We start from the raw sequence: 21,543 nt of genomic DNA, 5'->3' as shown, positions 1-21,543 counted from the left end.
TATTAAATTCAAGACCTATATCACCACTCTCGCAAGATCCCTCCGATTTCACAGCTCTTACACCTGGACATTTCCTCAGAGGAGCTCCTCTTCTCGCCATACCTGAGACAGAAGGAGACTCACTCAGTTTAATAAATCGATGGGAAAGATTCTCCATCATGAATTCAGCCACAGATGGAAGGAGGACTATCTTAAAGATCTCCATAAGAGATATCGATGGAAAACGATCCAGAAGGAACGCAGTACAGGCGAATGCGTCATCATACAGGACGAATGCCTTCCCCCAACCGAATGGCGACTAGGTCGCATTGAAAAGGTACATCGAGGACGAGATGGTCATATAAGAGTAGTAGATGTACTCCACAAACTGGCCTACTAACTTGACCACTAGTGAAATTGTGTTTTCTTCCAAATACCGAAGAACCGATCACCGAAAACAAGCGAACGCAAACGCATACATAAAATCAAACACTAATTAATTAAAAATACACCGTTTTACAATCCGTACGTACAAACCAAAACCATAATGAACGCGATTAATAATAAACAATAAAATCTATATATAAATAATATGTAATACATATAAATAAAAGTATCATACAAAGACAAAAATACATATATCTATATATACACATATATATAATGAGTAGCATACTTCATACTACTAGCAAAACCATATTTAATATACAAGTGACATATATACGTATATATGTCGACTACATATGTACGTGTGTAACTCAACTCCTAAACGCCTCTCTCACACTACGCCTCGTATACTCAGAGATAGGAGCTCGTAGTGTGGGTGGCGAGTAAGTAAGCTTATGATTAGGAAATCATTATTGTTTAAGCACTTGAAGTGAATTTAAGGTCATATAATTTGAGTTAAACCTAAATCACGTGTGTTTATTTTTCTACTGGCGCAGTCGGTAGGATCTGTGAAAAAGATCCTTTTAAAACGAACCTATATTCATTCTATGTTCTAATCGCAAAAGTTAAATATTAAAACAAACAAAAATTAATTTCTTACGTGAACTTAAAAAATATTATGTGAATGATTCAATAAAGATATGAAACAATTATAATAATAAATAAAAGTGTTTTCTAACCTTAGCTGTTAAACAAAGTTAAAATAAAATAAGAAAAAATGTACTTTGAATATATATTAGTACAAAACAAAAAGACAGATTCTTAATTTTCGTTTACCTTTTTGTTGGTATTATTATACTTGAATGACCTCTGGTTGTCTTTAATTGATTTCGGTCGACTTTCAATTGACTTTGATCTCAAACCACAAATGGAAGTGGAACTTAGAAATAGCACTTAGTGAAACAAATAAAAATAGTGCAAGCAAAAACTAAAAACTAAATAATAGCAACAAGTGAGTGCATAAACAACAACAACATAATTGTGCGCTATACTTTTGAACACTAAGCAGTCGGCATACCTGCATTGTTGTTTGTGTTGTAACTTACAAAGACTATTCAATTTTTGCATTGTGTTGTTATAACAAACATATATTCGCTGCGATGAGAGATTTAAATACTCCGCACTTTCCAATAAAAAAAGAGTAATAGATGGACTTAAGTAAAGAGTTAGAAAATTTAAATGAGTACTTAAGAACCTTAGATATTAGCGCTGAAACAAACAAAATAAACATGGCTGAAGCACAACAAGTAAGAGAGCTGGTGATGCAAAATATTAAACTAATTCAGCCTTTTGATGGTGATGCTAATTACTTAGCACTGTATGTCGATAGCATTGATTCCATAATGCCTGTGGTTGCACCAACGCAGCGGGCTGAGCGAGCCTTTTATTTTAACTGCATCTTAAGAACTCTACGAGGGGCAGCTTTGGACATCATAAGAAGGGAGCAGCCGTCAGATTGGTCCACGTTAAGGGAACTTTTAATTGATGAGTTTGGAGAACACACTCCAATTTCGACTCTTATTTTACAAATTAGTAACATAAAATTTAAAGGTAGTGTACGCATTCTTTGTGAGGAAATAAATAACGCAATTTGTAGAATTAAAGATTGTATTAAATTAAAAAATGAAAGTAGTGCAACTAAAACATTTTTGACAAATGAATTAGAACAACTAAGTATCAAAACTCTTAAAACAGAATTGCCAAACCATTTAACTGCGTTGATAAATGCAAACCTGGCCACTAACGTAAAGTCTGCAGTTAAAATTTTAAAAGAAAATAATGCCTATGACTATGTTGTAAAAACTAACTTACGCGCTCCCCATTACCCTAATAATAACAAACTTCATAAATACACTTTACCCGATAGAAATCATTTTTGTCTACCTGTTAATAACAACAACTTTCATACACAGGGAGTCCCATCCAGTAATACTATTTTAGGTCAAAATCAATCCAGACAGGTAAATGTTGGCCAACCCAGTCAACAAAATCATTGTACCCACTCATTAAATAGTCCGATTACACATACCCCAGGCAATGCCCTGCAAACAAGTTCATTACAAACACGAGTATCTCATCCCGTTGGGTCAAATCAATCAAGAATACGAAGATATGGTCAACCTGAGCCAATGGATCAGGATATGTCAAATTTTCAATTAGAAGCCTCGGAGGACTGCCATCGATTAAACTGACACTAAATAACAAAGAAATCAAATTTCTAATAGATACGGGTTCATCGGTAAGCTTAATTAAACCATATATATTAAGTAATGAAACTACAGGAGTAAAACCGATTATTTTAAAAACGGCAACAGGTAAAGTTGTTCTAGACAAAGTGCAGGAAATAGCTGTTTTTTCTAAACATAATTTAAAATTCTACGTGTATACATTTTCTGAAAATTACGATGGACTTTTAGGTTTTGATATACTTAAGAAACTGAATTCGAAAATTAATTTTCAAAATATGACTATTAATTTAAGTGGAAAGCTTTATTCATTTTGTAATAAAAATGATTCGGTACATCACTTTAGCAGTAATTTAAATGTTATGAATGATGACAACGATGAAACTAATTTTAGACTAAGCCACTTAAATATCGAGGAATATAAAGAAATCAAAGGCCTATTGACAAAATTTAGCCACATTTTTTATAAGGAAGGAAATCAATTAACTTTCACCCACAAAATAAAACATAAAGTCAAAACCATGCACGAAGATCCTATCTACGTAAAGTCTTACCGATATCCGGAAGTGCACAAGGCGGAAGTAGACAGGCAAATAGCGGAAATGCTGGAGCAAAAGATTATTTGCCATAGCGATTCCCCGTACTCTGCACCGCTGTGGGTTGTACCTAAGAAACCGGATCAATCAGGGAAGGAGAAATGGAGAATAGTTTTCGACTTTCGTAAGTTAAATACAATAACGATAGACGATAGGTATCCGATCCCGAACATGGATGAAATCTTAGACAAGTTAGGTAAATGTATGTACTTCTCTACCTTGGATTTGGCTCAGGGTTTCCACCAAATCGAGATGGACCCTGATGACAGAAAGAAAACAGCGTTTTCTACGCAAGGAGGGCATTACGAGTTCTTGCGTATGCCATTTGGGCTGAAAAATGCCCCAGCTACATTCCAAAGGCTGATGAACACAGTATTGGAAGGGTTAATTGGTAAAAACTGCATGGTGTACCTAGACGATATTGTGGTGTTTAGCACGTCACTTCAGGAGCATATCGAATCGCTCGATAAAGTTTTCCAAAGACTGTCTGATGCTAATCTTAAAGTATAGCTTGCCAAGTGTGAATTTTTAAAACACGAAACAGAGTTTTTGGGGCACGTAGTAACTCCATCAGGCATAAAGCCAAACCCGAATAAAATTAAGGCGATTCTAGATTATCCTGTACCCCAAACGGAAAAAGAGATCAAACAATTTTTGGGTTTGGCGGGTTTTTATCGCAAATTCATTAAAAACTTTGCTAAAATTACCAAACCGCTAACGAACTGTTTGAAAAAAGGCAACAGGATAAATGCTCAAGATAAAGAGTATTTAAATGCCGTTGACACCATTAAAATTTTAATAACTGAAGATCCTATATTAGTGTACCCAAATTATGAAAAACCATTTACGCTAACTACAGACGCTTCTAACGTGGCCTTGGGTGCAGTGTTAAGCCAACAAAGTCACCCAATTTGCTTTGCGAGTCGCACTCTGAATGAGCATGAGCTTCACTACTCTACTACAGAAAAAGAGCTGTTAGCAATGGTTTGGGCCACTAAATATTTTAGACCATATTTGTTTGGTAGGAAGTTTACTATCAACAGCGATCATAGACCACTTCAATGGTTGCATAACTTAAAGGAGCCAAGTGCAAAACTGCAAAGATGGAAGATACGCCTCAATGAGTACGATTTCGACGTGAAATACATCCCGGGCAGGGAAAATCACGTTGCGGATGCGTTATCACGCATAAAAATAGAGGAATGCAATGCTGAGGAAGATGAAATCGCCTCAAATTGTGCAACCACTCATTCGGCTCAGGAAGATAACGAAAGTTATATCCAGATAACAGAAAGGCCGTTAAATTTATTTAAAAATCAAGTAAAGCTTATAAAGGGAAATGAAAGTAGCTGTGAAACGCTAAAAATATTTAGTAACAATCTTGTTTTGATAACTTACAAAGAATTAACGCCAGAATACATAAAAGAAATCATTAAAACCTATCTCTTACAGAAAAAAACCGTTATATACATGCCAAATGATATCGACTTTCTACAGTTCCAAGATATTTATAAAAGCTTGATAACTAGTAGCAGAAATAGAACTTATAGGACAAATAAAGAATTAAAAAATATTTTAGAATTTTCTGATTTCAAATCCATTGTTACAGAAATCCATTTAAATGGACTACACCAGGGGATAGAAAAAGTAGCAAAATGTTTTAAAGAAAAGTATTATTACCCAAACTACCTCAAAGAAATTTCAAATATTATCAATAGTTGCTAGCTTTGTAATCACTGTAAAAGTGACCACATTGCTAACAAACTACCATTCAAAGTTACGCCTCCGATATACGAAATCAGAGAAAAATATGTTATAGACTTTTGGAAGTGGAACAATGAATTTTATTTGACGTGTATTGATTTATTTTCGAAGTTTGCCATGGTAGAGAACGTAAAATCATTAAATTGGCTTGAAAGTAAAAGAGCGCTACTGAAAGTATTTAATACTATGGGACCCCCTAAGATTATGAAAGTTGACCAAGACCAAGGCCTAAATAATATGAACATCAAACAGTGGTGTGATCAATTAAACATAAAAGTTGAAGTAACAACAGGCAAAACAGGCATAGGCGATATCGAGCGTTTGCATAAAACCCTCAATGAGAAATTGAGAATAATAAATACGTCGGAAGACAAAGAATTGAAATATTTAGAAATAGAACAAGTAATTTTTACCTATAATCACACAATTATTCATTCGACAACTAACGAAATTCCATATAAGATATTTTTTAATAAAGAGCCGCCAAAAAATGACCCGCAAAAAGTCAAAGAAAAGAGAATTGAAAATATTAATAAATACAGGGAAAAAGATATTGATACTATCATATTATTAAATAAGATATTAAATTTAACCAAAAAGTGGGGAGCATCATATTATAAAGTTTAAAAACCAAAAAGTCATATAAAAACCAGTTTAAAAGGAAAAAGAAAAAATATTGAAGAAATTAAATTTGTTTATTAATTTTAGTTTTTGTTGTATTATTATGTATTATCTAAATCACTTAAGCAATATTAGTAAATCATCTTATCTTAGTTATCTACAAAAAATAGTATACTAAAAATTATGGTAGGCAGTTTTCTAAAATACGATTATATTTAAAACTAAATAACAAAATTGATTTAGAACAAATATGTATTAAATCTAAACGTAAGTACTTTAATTAAGAAATATGTCCACTTTTAAAGTTGGGAGGAGTGACATATATACGTATATATGTCGACTACATATGTACGTGTGTAACTCAACTCCTAAACGCCTCTCTCACACTACGCCTCGTATACTCAGAGATAGGAGCTCGTAGTGTGGGTGGCGAGTAAGTAAGCTTATGATTAGGAAATCATTATTGTTTAAGCACTTGAAGTGAATTTAAGGTCATATAATTTGAGTTAAACCTAAATCACGTGTGTTTATTTTTCTACTTACATATTCCTATTCCACTAGAAATGGACGTAGAAGAAATACGCAATAATCCCCAGTCGGTGAGGTCCGTAATCACCGCAAATGCAGCATCCGCTACCCCCATCGCCGCACCAAGGAGGCAACAATCCTCCGTTCCACCAGTCAGGGAAGCAGGCGAGGAGCACTTCGAGGAATACGTACCGCCACGATGTAGCCTATGCCGTCGACCCCATTTCTTAAAGAAGTGTACGATCTTCAAAACGATGACGCCCGCTCAGCGCCAACAGATCGCTAGAGCCCACGGCCACTGCATGACATGCTTGGCAGACACGCACGCTACGATGGAGTGCATGTCAGACGGGTCGTGTCAGTACTGCCACCGACCGCATCACACATTATTTCACCGCTTCCCTCGACGCGCTGATCAGTCAGCGCACACCAGTCACCGGCATAATCAACAGCGGCACAGTCAACGTGGGAATCAAGTGCAACGCCGAAGAGCCCATCGTGCTAAGCAGTCTCGAGGTGCACGTTTGCATACACCACCACAACATAGTCATCGCAACCAGCGAAAAGCGACGGGATCCAGTGCTGTAGTGAGTACTCTTCAAAAACTACAGAGGCTTCTAGGCAATTAATTCGCCTAGGGAGGCCGGGATGTTCATGCGACTTCATGGTATCTCGCCCCACAACACAACATTCATCCCACAACACAACATTCATCATACAACACAACATTCATCTAACACAACATACAGCATCACACCACGCAACCCCACGCACCAAACACTACCATACCACAACATACATCGTTTTCACCACCTAACCGATCAAAAAGGATGGGTTAGATCGGGGTGCCCACAATTCGTTTTACGCCGGTAATCTAAGCACTTCGCCCTTCTTTTTTGATCGCCAACTCGTTCCCGTTGATCCGCCAACTTACAAGCGTTTCAAAGTTCTGGTCCAAATTTGGATTCCCAATCCGGTCGCGTGTGTGAGTGCAGGACGCAGGAGCATCAGGAGCATCAATAGTGAATAGTGAACAGTGTAATAAAAAAAAACCCTAAAGAATTGTACATATCTGGAAAATCTTGGAATTTGTATTGTACAAATATTGAAGTTTCGCCCGCAAAGGGAAATAAACACCTATTTACAAATTGTTACCTTTTTCCCCACTAAAATTCGGAAATCTTTTATTTCAATTAATACGCAAAGAGATATTTAACTAAAGGCAAAGTAAGTATACCCCGCAAACTACATAGAAACTAAGTGCAGCGAACAAAAATTTTTTTTTCAACTTTTTTCCTTTTGTTTTTCAATTGTCAAATTTGTCGTTTGCTTTCTTTATTCCGGTTATTCAAAAAAAAAATTATTGAAATTTATTCCGTGAAAACGTTATGTGTGTTTCACACAAAGTGCTCAATTACAGATTGAAATTTGTTACGATGCCACGAAGAGGTCGCGTTCGTTTTGGCATCAACATAAGTATGTATATTGACAGCCCATGGCACATGACCGAGTATTCCCAGGATGCGATGGCATACGAATGAAATTATGGATCGCGGGCAATCTGCAAGCGATCGTCACGATGTCAGAGGACAACTTTTCAAACAACAGTTGCGATGTTTTGTAAACTTTATCTTAAAGCAACGTATATGTGGTACTGTTAGATGCTGGATGTACTCTGTTGAGTGGCAAAAGAGAGGTTTGCCGCACGCACATATTCTTCTTTGGATGGTGGTTACACCAAATCAAATTGATGAAATCATTTCTGCGGAAATTCCTGATCCAGAGATAGAAGCAGAGTTATATGAAACCAATATGGTTCATGTACCTTACGGACATCACAATACCACTTCGGTTTGTATGTCTGACAATAAATGTACGAAACACTATCCAGGTGCTTTTCTTTCGGAAACACAAACTAGAAATGATGGATATCCAATGTATCAGCGTCACTCATCAGATGACAATGGCAGAACATTTAGCATTCAATTTAGAGGCGTGGATATCGAAGTTAACAACACATCGAAGTCGACAACATATGGATACAGTACAGCCATAGAAAACACCCCCCGCAACAAAATTAACATTTACGAGTTTTTTCTCAACTTTCGTCAGTGAACAGTTTGCGAGAACTTGCTCTATAGTACCATATTCGCCACTGTTGTCTAATTCACATTCAAAAGTCATGTCAATGTTGCGTATTGCAGTTCGGTGTAATCGATAAAATACGTGTGTAAATACGTCACCAAAGGAAGCAACATGGCGGTTACTGATCTTGAACGATACGGTCGATACGTGAACTGCAATAAAGCGCATTGTATGATATTTACGTTTGCGATTCATTAACGTTTTCCGACTGTTGTGCGTCTCGCAGTTAATTTGGAGAATGACCATATTGTCTATTTCAACACAGAGAATACAGTACAGCCATAGAAAACACCCCCCGCAACAAAATTAACATTTACGAGTTTTTTCTCAACTTTCGTCAGTGAACAGTTTGCGAGAACTTGCTCTATTCGGAAATATCTTGATATTATACATACAATTACAATTACAATTGCTGGAACATGATAATCACTGGAATGAAGTTCGCACACTTTTCGCGATGTTCAGCCATCAAATTAGCGTCAATTATGGAATACGAACAAAAATGACATTGCCTAAGACATTTTACATCGTATACGCTAAGAATTGGAAATGGGTAAATTCCGGTTGATACTTCCGGTGGTTTGATATCAATTCCATCTTCCCTTTACCAATTCACCAAAGATGAACTCATCACGAATATTCGGTCATTGGACAAATTATCGTAACTACAATTCCTTAAGTGCGCGCGCAATGTTAGCTGCCAAAAATACCGATGTTGTTGACTTAAACTGGAAGATTCAAAGTCAAATTCGGGGAGACTTGCGCTCATACAAATTGATCGATCCTGGAATTTCTAAATTCTTTGAATAGGCTTCGTATGCCACCGCATCATTTGCGTCTCAAAGTTGGATCTGTCGTTATTATGTTCCACAATCTTCAGGCGCCGAAACTGAGTAATGGAACCTGACTGATTGTGACGCAGCTATCGAATACAAAGGGGCAGAATGCTTGATTCTACGAATTCCTCTGAGTTCTAACGATTTGCCATTTCAGTTCAAACGTATTCAGTTTCCAGTGAAAATTGCATTTGAGACACAAGGATAGTCGCATAGTGTATGGTATACATTTGGAAATGGTATGTTTTTCACTCGGCCAGATATACGTGGCCTGCTCACGAGTTGGAAAACCATCTTTTCTATACACCGGAACAGAAACCAAAAATTTTGTTTATCAAGCTGCGATACATTGAAAAAAAGTGAAATGATAAATTCAACTTTTTCATTTCTAAACACATAATTTCACGCAGGACAACGACTGCGGGGTCAGCTAGTAATTAATATAAGTAAGTTTAAGGTAATTAGTTTTAAATTCATACATTTACATTAAAAGTTTTGATATCATCTTAAAAGATCTAGTGGTCGCACATGTGCTCATATATAATTATGTATGCATGTAAACAAATATATGACAGACCATACGCATAATGTTTGTAAATTTGTCAACATGCAACATATGTATGCATGTAAATATGTACACTCAATGCTTGAAGTGCTGAGCACATAGAGCGCGACAGACTGCAAGCGACATCTGTCAAATATTAAAATACACACGTTCTTATGGACACAGTTATGTAGTTGTGCAGCTGCCTCAATAACTGTGTCCCTAAGAACTTGTGTATTTTAATGTTTGACAGATGTCGTTTGCAGTCTGTCGCGCTCTATGTGTGTTAGAGAAGCTGGAGTTGCTATTTATAAAAACAACAATACTTCACATACTACTACATTTAACCTGGATTTATCAGTCCAAAATGCTACAGAAATTCAAGTCTCTCAAACACCCATTGGCGATATGTGTGCTTCACATGTTAAATTAGAAGATGGATGTGAAATAATTATGATTGTTGTGTACATTTCACCTAATAAAAAAATAAATGATATTATTTAATTTTTACATGAGCGGTTATTTCCGTACATCGCATTTCAATAACATAATTTCAATTATTTTTAAAACAGATAAAGATAAGCTACCATTAATTTTGGCTGGGGATTTCAATGTTAATTTTGCAAAAAATGAATCAATGCCATTAGTATCGTTCCTCCAAGAAGAATTTTAGTTGGAAACAAACATCAATCCAAGAGAATGTGCTACAAGATATGGAACAACAATAGATGCTGTATTTATTAGATATCTTGATAATGTGATGTCTAATACTTTTGTAACATACTTCAGATATCATCGACCAATTGTCACAGTAATACCGTCAGAGGCAACTTCGAATGTAACTTTTACGGAAGTCACTGATGAAAATAATTGAGTTGACGTGATTTTAAACAAATATTTGAATAAAATTTTGTATATAAAGAAAATAAATGTTTTTGAATAAACTGTCTGTCATCATTTTCTGTCATAATCTGTGCTTTTTAACCTATTACTTGTATAAAATAATTTCGATGTTTAACATCTGCCAGCTGTCAACTGACAGCTCACTCTTTTTTATTTACTGGTATTATTAGGTTAATAGAATAATAGTAAATTTTGACAGGTGATGATGCATGTTCTACTTTAACTTCAGAACAAACTCCGTCTACGAGTCATAATGCTGATAGAACCACGACTTCTTCGTTGCCACAGAATATCCGTCATGGAAGCGAACTTCAAGATACAGCGATAAATATAGAAGATAATGAGCATGGAAACATTATGATAAGTGATGATCCAGGAGAATGGGTTATAAACGATTCCACAAGAGATTATGTAGCTACCCATGGGTGTAAAGAATATGAAAATTTGAATTTCTCCAGTACAAAACGTGATTACAGTGATGGAACTTCACGGTGGCTGTCAAAGTCACTATTTGTAAGAAAACTTATCAACGGTGAGAAAGTTCCACGCCCATGGGTCATTTACTCTGTTAAAAATGGGTCTGTGTTCTGTGCAGCTTGTCTTGTTTTTGATGGAGACTGTTCATTTAATGGCAAAAACGGATTTAATGACTGGAAGCATGCAGGCGTTCGTGTTAGTGAGTATGAGAGCTCCAAACATCATAAAAAATGTATGTTAGCCCTTAAGCAAATATCGGATACTAAGAATAGAATAGACCATGACTTAGTCATTCAAAAAGAGACAGAAATATCCTCTTAGAGAAATGTTTTAAGAAGAGTAGTCGCTGCTACTAAAGCCTTAGCTTCTCGAGGATTTCCATTCCGAGGAAGTGATGAAAAGTTTGGGTCATCAAATAATGGAAATTTTTTAATGCTGATTGAATTTTTTGCTTCTTTTGACCCATTCCTAGAAGAGCATATTCGAAAATTTGGCAATAAAGGATCTGGCAGTACGAGGTACTTATCAAAAACTATCTACGAAGAATTTATACAGCCTTTATCAGAAAAAGTCTCTTCTATCATAGTTCAGGAAATTAAATCAGCGAAATATTATGCGATTATTGTAGATTCCACACCTGATATATCTCATGTCGACCAACTTTCGTTTGTTATCAGATACGTGCAAAAAGATGGAACGCCTGTTGAACGTTTTCTGATGTTCATTGAAAATTCTGGACATAAAGCTGAAGATTTGCTAGTTGCTGTATTACCGATTCTCAAGTTTTTTGATCTTGATCTTACCGACTGTCGAAGTGAGTCATATGATAACGCTAACAATGTATCAGGAATTTATTCAGGTTTACAGGCAAGAATTCATGAAATTAATGATCTTGCAGAACATGCTCCTTGTCCTGCTCATTCTATGAATTTAGTTGGAGTTCACGCAGTAGAATGCGCGCCAGAAGCTGCTTCTTTCTTTAATACTGTACAAACTTTATATAACTTCTTTACTGCATCGACGCGCCGCTGGGAAGTTTTACAATTTCATACTGGAAAAAGAATTGCGTTACAATCTTGATCTGCAACCAGATGGTCAGCTCGTTATGAAGCTGTTCATGTTCCTAATCAACATTTCGACGAAATAATCGAGACTTTGATTATTATTGAAGAAAATATGGAAGAAAATGCAATTACAAGACAAGAAGCTAAAGGTTTACGAATTCAATTGGAGTGACTTGAAACAGCATTTATGCAGATACTTTGGCAGTTTTTACTCTCACGAATCAATGCTGTTAGTCAAAGATTGCAGAAAGTTGATTGTAGCATTGCTGACGTGATCGACGATTATCGTGGTGTGATCAAAGTTGTTGCTGATACGAGAAATGAATTCAAAATCTATGAAAAAACTGCTTTAAATAATTCAGAGATAAAAGAATATAAAACGACAGTTTCTAGAAAAAGAAAGAGAAAATTACATGCTGATGAATCACGGGATGGAGATGTACAACTGTCAGGTCGAGACCACTTTAGAGTCAACACTTTTAATGTCATTCTTGACAATCTAGATTCTGAATTGCGAAAAACCGAGCTAAACGTTTACAAAATGTTTATTCTTCAGATCTTGAGTCCTCATTGGAGGACGAATTTGTGAACTTCCATGCTTTTTGCACTGAAAAAAAGATGGAACAAAACTCACCTTCCGATATTCTGAAACCTTTGCGTGCAAACGACCATTATCAAATCTAAATAATTTTGAGTGAAATTTCAGTGACGGGGTGGCATTTTTTCCAGTGCCCAAGGGCAAAAATTTAAATCCGGCCCTGCTTGTGGTCATACAATTTGTCTGGATATTGGCGCAATTCTAAAGAGAAGATGCTAAATTCACTGTTTACATTTCTTGGCTCATTAATTGGATATGTTCCCAGATATGTCAACCACACCTTTCGCAATATGGGAACTCTTCATCTCAAAAATCCATGCAACAGCTTGCCTCTCTTTGACGCTTTCTACAGAGTATGCTATAAAGTTATATACCATATATATAAATGATCAGGATGTCTGCCTGTCCGTGCGTTTGACTGTGTAACTTTAGTAAAAATTGAGATATCGTAATGACACGTATTACTTGGCAAAAAACGGAGAACGAATTCGTAGATGGGCTTAATCGGACCTCCTCGCACACAAAACGCTATTAAGCGAAGACGTATAAAGTACTATATGTGATAGAGGTGTCAAACTATCGATAGTCGCACCATCGATAGTTTCAAAAGTTAAAAAAAACTATCAATACTCATCGATAGTCAAAAAAAAAACTATCGATAGTACTATCGTACTTCAAAGGTTCATAAAAAATATCTTGAAAAAAAATCAATTGCATTACAAAAAACCTGTCTTTCCAAGAACAAAATAACTCATATTTATTTTCATATTAAAAAAAAAACATTAATAAATTTATTTACAACATAAGTTGAAAGCTTAAAACGGAGATCAAAGAGCCACTCAGTGGTTTTAAAGAGATCAATATTAGCACATTTCGTGGTTTTTGTTGATAAATAACAACATATCGACATTTTTTTCCTTCAGTCCTGTTCGTCTGTCTGAGACTTATTCTCCAGCTTTGCTGAACATACGCTCAGACTCCGTTAAAGTTGCCGGAATGCACAAATATTTGCATGCCATGATTGGCATTGACTTCATTTCAGTCGATCTAGTCAGAAATTGAGATAAATGTTTGTTTATATAAGCGTTACACAAAATGCCATTGCTACCTTCCAGTATTCCAATGGGTCTACATCTAGCGGCTCATTGGGTTTTTCAGTGTATTCGCGTAGTGTGATGATAGCATCCGCTCTGTTGGATTTGACTTTGCTGGATAGCTTCTCTTTCAAAAATTCATAAATCTGTGGAATTTTAACGCTTTTTGATGTCGACGGTCCCTCTCTGTTGTCATTCAATGACGATGCTGCAATTCTGTCGATTTCAACCAATTCGTTTTCCAGCAACATAGACGCTTGGGCCGCATTTTGACCTGACTGAAACCCTTCTTTTTTAAATCTCGGATCTAGCAAGGTGGCTAATCTAGTAGCACTTCTGGATTCATATGGAAACAGCCTCTGTTTAATTTTGTCGCATAAGTATAACTGTGCTTCCGATCCAACGAAAGTTTTCAATTTTGATTGAAGCTTCATTAACGTTGAGTGCAATCCCCATGCAATGGGAATTACATGCGAAATCGTCACATATTTATTACCCGATAAAATGCTTATATATGTGTTGAATGGTTCCAACAATAAACATACGTCTTGAAGTTGCTCTATTTCCTCTGCTGTTAGAACTGGTGGCGCTTTTGGTGTTCTTAAAAGCACTGCAAAGATGGCATCCTTAATAAGTAAAATTCGCTGAACCATAGCAAACGCGCTATTCCATCTTGTTGAAACTTCTTGAATCAGGCTATACTGTTTTTCACTACCCTGTTCTTTCTTTAATTTTGCATATGCAATAGTGCTGCTTTTGAAATATGCTACAATGTGTTTGCAATTCGACAATAATGCTTTTACTTTTTCAGTACACAAAAGGTCTTGTACTACAAGATTGATGGAATGAGCAAAGCACGGCAGATGCCTGTTCTGAAGCAGCTCACAGGCTTTACTCATTGATGCAGCGTTGTCTGTAACCTCGCAGTTGACTTTTTGGAATATATTCCATTTTTGCAGGCACTCACGCAACGATACTGAAATGTTTGCAGCTGAATGGTTGAGTTCATTAGCGAGCTTTGATGTCGTTAAAACTGCCGATCGTATTTTGAAATCGCCATCAATGAAATGACACGTAACGGTCAAATAGCTTTCATTTGCCTTCGACGACCAACAATCAGTGGTTATAGCACAGCTTTCAATTTCATTAAGAATGGCCTGTAATTTAGTTTTACCATTTTCATAAAGCTTTTGTATATGAACATTCAGAATGGTATTTCGAGATGGTAGTTCATATCGAGAATCAAGACACCGAACGAGCTCTCTAAATCCTTGATCTTCGACAGTGCGAAATGGTTGTACATCTATAGCAACCATTCTTGCCAACGCCAAATCAATGTCTGCTTTCCGCGTGGAAATAGTTTGCCGTAGATGTCATCTTTTTTAAAAAAATTTGTCAATGTGCTGCCGGGCTTCGCCTGCTCGGCGTGCAGAGGATGAGCACGCTTAAGGTGGTCCATTAAGTTGGAAGTATTTCCACTAGTTTTATATAATTTTTGGCACTTAATGCATTTTGCATATTTTTTGTCAGCATTTAGTTGGAAATGCTTCCAAACATCCGAAATTTTTTGTTTTTTGTTCGCCGGCGCATCTGCGTACGAAAAGGCGCTTAGTATGAGAAATTATTTTTAAGAAATGTACCCACCTTATGAATTGCTGTCCCCGATTTCCATTTTGGAAGGAACCGTCACCTAAATCTACAGCTTAGTATTTTATTGCAACTAATACTAATATTGTATTCAAATATATTTTTATATATAATAAACACGAAAAATAGCAAACTGACTCGATGTCGTTATTTCACAATGCAGAGTAGTGATGGGCGAGATGTCAAACTATCGATAGTTAGTTAAAAAAAACGATCAATACTCATTGATAGTCAAAAAAAAAAAAAAACTATCGATACTATCAATAGTCCCATCGATAGTTTGACACCTCTAATATGTGACCTGGTCTACGGAAAGTGGGCTTAGGTGTCAAAAAAAAGGAGAACAATTAATGAGATAACGAGAAACTGACGATTATTTTTAACAGCTTTTCCCAGAAAACTAGTTTTTGCACGTTAGCTCCCTTTTCGTAGACCAGGTCACATATACATTTGGCATAGGGGATCGCAATGGCAAGTGGTACTTGTTGGTTAAAAGTTTTGAAAAAGTCTACTTGACGCCGTCCCCTAATAGGTTTAATGTACATATCTCCCAAACCATTTAAGTTACAACAAGAAAAATCGCTCAAGGTAACTCTTAAGAAATCACCACCGACAGTGAGTGACGAAATCGGATTATAGTCCCGCTCATTCCCATATAAAGGTACTGTTAAAAACTACCAAAAACGGCTACTTCTCATATAAACAATCTTAAGTTCTATTTGATACCTTTATTTTCCAGTATACAAATCAAGAAGCAATTAATAATAATTTTTTGAACCATGCCACCTTAAGGTCAAAAATTGTCCAAGTCGAATTAAAACTAGGTATCAAATATGTGGACCCCAGTATCTATGTTGACTTTGAATGAGTAGATTGTAGTACTGGCAAACATAGATAAAATCTAGGCAATACTGCTAATAATGATTTTCGTTTTTCTAACAAGTTTTATGCTTAATATGTCGGTCGGTTATTATTTGCAAAGCAACTAAACATCTATTTTCTAGAATAAGTGGTCATAGTAATATAACAATAACGAAAATTTCTTTTAACAAATAATATTATAATTTTTGTTGAAGAGTACATGCACATTATTAAATATTTCAAGTTAAATTTGCAACGTAAAGCTATCATGATTTATGCTTTTTCTAAATGCAAAATTTAATGCAAATATGTACATACAAATATATGTTTACATTTGTCGTACACACCTTTACTAGGTGCTTGACCGACTTTACCCTTTCAATTTTGGGGTGGTGATACATACATACATACATATGTATGTATGAGAAGAATATGTATATTTGTGAATTCCGCTTCTCTTCTTTGTTGTGTTTACTTTCACTTACTTTTTTTCGGAAAATATGCTAGAGATTTCTAGTGATATTTAAATATAGAAAATAACATGAAAACTAACTTAAATTAAACTTACACAAATGTTCTTACCGGCCACCACTATAATTCGCTAATAACTACATTGCAGGTATGTATGTATAAGTTCCTAAATTGTGAACAAATAATTTTGTTCGAAGTCAACAAAAAAGTAACAAATTTCTTGCAGAACATTATATATAGTAGATGTAAAACTTAAAAATAAATGAATGAACATCTTTTTTTGAAAAATTTAGTTGCAGAGAGAACGGAGCTCCCTTTAGGCTACAGTTCATGTGAGCACAAAACACCAAAACTAAAAATAAAATTCTGTAGAAACATACATAGTTACATGATGTCGTTGCAATACTATTGACATATAAAACCCATCACTGAGTATTTTCCCTGCGAAAAGTATTAATCGAAAAGTGTATTTAATCAAGGAAACACATCTATCAGTTAATACAAGCAATTACACTTTATTAATATTTTCATTGAGAGGTTTTTTGAATGTTAACAAATTGGTTCAATAAACCAAAACCGAATATAATTATTATTTTTGATTACAACTTTCAAATTTTCTATTACATAGATATTAATATTCCGATTGAAAAATTCAATAATAATTGAGTTATACGAATTATCTTCAATATATACTGCCCAAAGCGGAGCAGCCGAAATTATGCTTAAATGGCGTATCGTAGTGGATCCACTAATGGGTCGTTCATTAGTGACTACAGAAATTGTAAAGAAGGGTGAAATGGTGGTAGAGGAGTCTCCATTCGCGATTGGCCCCAAACAGAACAGCGGTATTGTTTGTCTGGGTTGTTATCGTGATTTATTTTTCGGTGAAGATGGTGATTCGTTGGATCGTTGTGAAAGGTGTGATTGGCCACTGTGTAGTGCCTGCTGTGATATACCCGATCATCTGGGTGAGTGTGAGATATTTACCAAAGCTAAAGTTCACTTTGCGGGAAATGTAAGCGAGGATGGAGTTTGTACACAACTTGATTGCATAACACCTTTGAGGTTAGTGGAAGAGTTTATTTAATTGCTTCTGATTTATATTTGACAAAAAATTAAAACAATTAAACTATCCCCTGGGCAATTTATTAGGACGCACACAAGAAAACTTAAAACGTTCAAGTTTTGCACTCAAATTTACTACGTACATAGTACATCATACCGACTATGATCAAGGTCAAATATCACCCAAAATTTCGCCAAAAAATTTTCTATATAACAACTTGAACTTGATCGTTCAGTTTGTATGTCCGCTATATGCTATAGTTCAAAAACGTTTTCGGAGATTGTAGCTTTACACAGTAATCCATGCCTAATTTTGTGAAGCTTTCTTTTTTCAATACAAGTACATACTTTATTTCGATCGTCCAGTTTGTATGGCAGCTATAAACTCGAGTTGTACGGTTATAACGTTGCTTTTGAAAATAATTCGTGCCAAATTTCGTGAAGATACCTTGTTAAACGGTCATGTCTAAATCGACTCATGCTCATCATCGATAGTTACAAGGTGGTGCTATGTTACTAATTTGTTGTGATTTCCGATAGAATATTTAATGCAATTATTTTTATGACGAATTTTTATGACACATCGATTGATAATTGATTCTTTCTGCCAGAAAATCTACATTGTTGTTCCCACAAAAAAATTCATCAATTGAGAGTATTTACAGGACAAAAGAAAAATAATTACTTTGATCCTAACTGGTTCAGTAATTGAGCTATATTGGCAGCCAAAAATGTACATGAGGAATTAACTTTCCGAGTTCTTGCCTGGTGATCTGATAACTTTTAAATCAATCGAAACGGTTATGAATGAAAAGTGTAAATTTTCCAAATGATTTCTGACTTTTTTACTTACAAATATACTCGGAATACCGCTCGTTGGTGGAACATTGGTTCATCTTCTACCTTCTGCGTAATTTGAAACCACCTAGATAATGCAATGGAAGTAATTTCATTATAAAAAAAAGATCATCTAATATATTCTTGGAGCAACCATTTGACAGAAATTTCAAAGGACATGTTTCCTTTGTTGCCACATATGTCAATGATGTCATCAGAATATATAATTCTATTAAGAAGGCTTTAGCTTCCAATTCTTTTAGCTTTCCCGTGTCTTTAAATAAGTTTCAAGGCTTACTTTTTACAACAACTTTTGTTCGGCGGCTAATTGTGCCAGCTAGGAACATACATATTAAACAAGAACTTTATTCACCGAAAAACTAAAAATATTAAACTAAAAATATTAAACTAAAATTTAAATTTTTATAAGGCTACGTGCGAAATGGTAATATTTTTATCTATGCTGAGTTGTGGTGAAAAATTTCCCTATGACGTAAACAAGTTTTATATTTAAAATGTCAGTTCGAGTTCAAAAGAAACCTAATTGCGTCGTTTGAATGTTTGCTTTCTTAATTATATCAAATATATTCGTAATATGAATTAAATTAAAAAAATTCACTAATTTGAAGGTTTTTTACTAATGGAGAGTTTTAGCCGCCGTGCGAAGCTGCTACAAACTACATGCATTCGGTGCACTTACTTATGTACACACATAATTATATAATTATATACAAATAAATACATTTACATTAAGATCTTTTAATCAACTACAAAAATATTATTTCAAATAATTTTTTTACTTAGTTCTTTCATCTTATTTTGTTTACAATATTTTGGACAAACAGCAAAAATTCAAACGGATCTTGAATTTTCCTTATTTAGAGTATCATTTTTGTTTTGAATGGAATAAATAATTAAATAAACAAATGAATAATTACGTATTAATAACATATTTTATAACATAATTATTATATATTTAGCGGTTATTTTAAATTCGTTTATTCCTGAATACATATCATATTTACAAGTTGTCCAAATTGTATCTAGCTGGGTGAAATTCTGACATTCGGATTCACCACGAAAAATGCCAAAATTTTATTTTTATCTGTCACAATTCTAATTTCTTGGCGCACAGCCTTCTTCAAAACTATATGATATGTTATTATAAAAGTAGTTAATGCTATACCCTATCTACCTCATTTGTTACAAACTTGAACGTACGACTAATATGATGATTGGTACTTAATATCATCTCTAAGAATTTGTATCAATCATTAATTTGACCGCAAGTGCAACATATATACCGGCGATACCGGTTCACCTAATGGTAGCTTGTTGCACATAAAATTAATTCGAAAAGGATATTGTGGTATATATAAGTATGCCTAATTTTGTTTTTGTTACACGATTTCATTCCATTTAGCACGATTCTAAATTTTTTGAGTTTAAATTTTATTGAGTTTGTGCGAAATATGTTCTTTTCACAAATTTAGACGAATTCCCTTTTTGTAGATACAAGTAAGTTTACTGGTCGGCGCAATTGTAAATAGCACAAATTTAGGGGAATTCCTTTTTTATGCATACAAGCAAATTTGAACTGTGATATTTTGTGAACTATCAATGCAATCAGAAGTGACTGATTTTCCACCACCGCGACTGTAGTTCGGAGCGTGCGAGTTGTAGTTATTGAACCCGAATTCAATACTAAATTTTTAAATTCTTGTTAAACTTAAGTTTAAATCGTTGACCGGTAAATATTGAACTTTAGTTCAATTTTTCTTATTAATACTAAACTTCGGTTTAGCGAATCGCGAAGAGAAAAACACGACTTGTCGGATTAACCGTCAGAATTCTTCTGTTCATTTATTTCCAATATTTTCTTAAGCTAAGTTCTATTTTCTGATACAAAATACATTATTTCTTTTCTTATTATTATTTTGGCGCAACCACTTGTAGTTGCGACAATATTTGTCAAGTGGCCTACTTCTCACATTACATCAATTGCATTCCCTCAAATATTTATGTTGCACTATTTATTGTGACGTTAATTGCTATCGCAATATTCGTTTGAACATATTAAATGTGCAGCGGAAATGCAATGTGATCCAATGTAAGTGCCCTGGTTTGTTTCGAAATATGATATGCATATTTCGTGTGGTCGCAATATTGTTGCGGTAACAAAAAAGGGAAAATATTTAAGTAGACCAGTTAATTCTAAGTGTTTTGGGGTAGGTTGTTAACGTTGACGTCGGCATTATTTCTTTGTTGCAGTTCTTATGAATTGCAGTTGCATTCATATCGGTCATGCCGATAGTGGTTGGCATCGACGTCGACGTAACTCCTCCCCCCCTTGATTGAGCTCTCTCCTGGGAGATCACATTAGTAATTTTGAAATTCTTTCTTTTGTTTTTACAATAAATGATTATCGAAAGACTGACTATAATTACAATTGATATTGTATATATGCTTATATGTATGTATTGTTGTCGTTTTTGGTATTTAACTTCATCTATAAAGTTTATATTTTCTATTTGTTGTAATATAATATCATCAAATATAAGTTTCTTATTTATATCTTTAATGTTGTCTATATCGCTTGCTAATACAATGCTACTTTTAATTATTTTACTTTTTGTTGAAAATGTTTTATTATTAATTGTTATGCTACAATTGTAAAAATGTATTAAATAGTTTCCGCTTAAGGGAGAGCTGTTGTTTATAATGCAGTCACTTTCTACACTAGTATTTTTAGTATTTTTTACAAATATAATTCCTTCGTTAATGTTTATAATTTCGGAGGCGTTATTAAAAATTTTCATACAGTTTCTTTTTATCAAACAATTATTAATTGGCTTAAGACGTTGTAAATCTATATTATCA

The 21,543-nt window shown here is 34.7% G+C and overlaps 3 protein-coding genes across 4 annotated transcripts in view; 2 read left to right on the top strand and 1 right to left on the bottom strand.

Moving 5' to 3' along the window:
* The first annotated feature begins 698 nt into the window (after positions 1–698).
* LOC126765284 (uncharacterized) lies at positions 699–7,293 on the top strand. Its single transcript, XM_050483000.1, has 2 exons — positions 699–1,977; positions 6,155–7,293. Exons 1-2 carry the CDS (start codon positions 1,575–1,577, stop codon positions 6,748–6,750), a joined length of 999 nt encoding a protein of 332 aa, XP_050338957.1. The 5' UTR covers positions 699–1,574; the 3' UTR covers positions 6,751–7,293.
* A 6,133-nt stretch (positions 7,294–13,426) lies between these two features.
* Positions 13,427–16,486, bottom strand: LOC126765245 (E3 SUMO-protein ligase ZBED1-like). Of its 2 annotated transcripts, XM_050482933.1 has the most exons (3): positions 15,427–16,486; positions 13,797–15,372; positions 13,427–13,735 (listed from the first exon to the last, which is right to left on the bottom strand). In XM_050482933.1, the coding sequence occupies exons 2-3, from the start codon at positions 15,096–15,098 to the stop codon at positions 13,727–13,729; spliced, it is 1,311 nt and encodes a 436-aa protein (XP_050338890.1). In that variant the 5' UTR covers positions 15,099–15,372; positions 15,427–16,486; the 3' UTR covers positions 13,427–13,726. The 2 variants fall into 2 exon arrangements, with proteins under 2 accessions (XP_050338890.1, XP_050338889.1); XM_050482932.1 differs by having other exon boundaries at positions 13,427–15,372.
* Positions 16,487–17,250: 764 nt separating this feature from the next.
* LOC126765237 (SET domain-containing protein SmydA-8) overlaps positions 17,251–21,543 on the top strand; it is a 36,083-nt gene continuing 31,790 nt past the window's right edge. Inside the window, exon 1 of the mRNA XM_050482912.1 lies at positions 17,251–17,826. Coding sequence (XP_050338869.1) covers positions 17,480–17,826 — 347 coding nt within the window. The 5' untranslated portion in view covers positions 17,251–17,479. The remainder of the gene's footprint in view (positions 17,827–21,543) is intronic.

This window comes from Bactrocera neohumeralis, unplaced genomic scaffold (assembly GCF_024586455.1).
Source record: "Bactrocera neohumeralis isolate Rockhampton unplaced genomic scaffold, APGP_CSIRO_Bneo_wtdbg2-racon-allhic-juicebox.fasta_v2 cluster10, whole genome shotgun sequence".
NCBI lineage: Eukaryota > Metazoa > Arthropoda > Insecta > Diptera > Tephritidae > Bactrocera > Bactrocera neohumeralis.
This window is presented reverse-complemented; position numbering and strand designations above follow the sequence as displayed.

Excerpts from the sequence above, each read along its gene's own strand:
- LOC126765284 (XM_050483000.1), top strand. The coding sequence starts at position 1,575 with ATGGACTTAAGTAAAGAGTTAGAAAATTTAAATGAGTACTTAAGAACC. Across the intron at positions 1,978-6,154 it reads TAGTAACATAAAATTTAAAG|AAATGGACGTAGAAGAAATA; the intron begins GTAGTGTACGCA and ends CTATTCCACTAG.
- LOC126765245 (XM_050482932.1), bottom strand. The coding sequence starts at position 15,098 with ATGGTTGCTATAGATGTACAACCATTTCGCACTGTCGAAGATCAAGGA.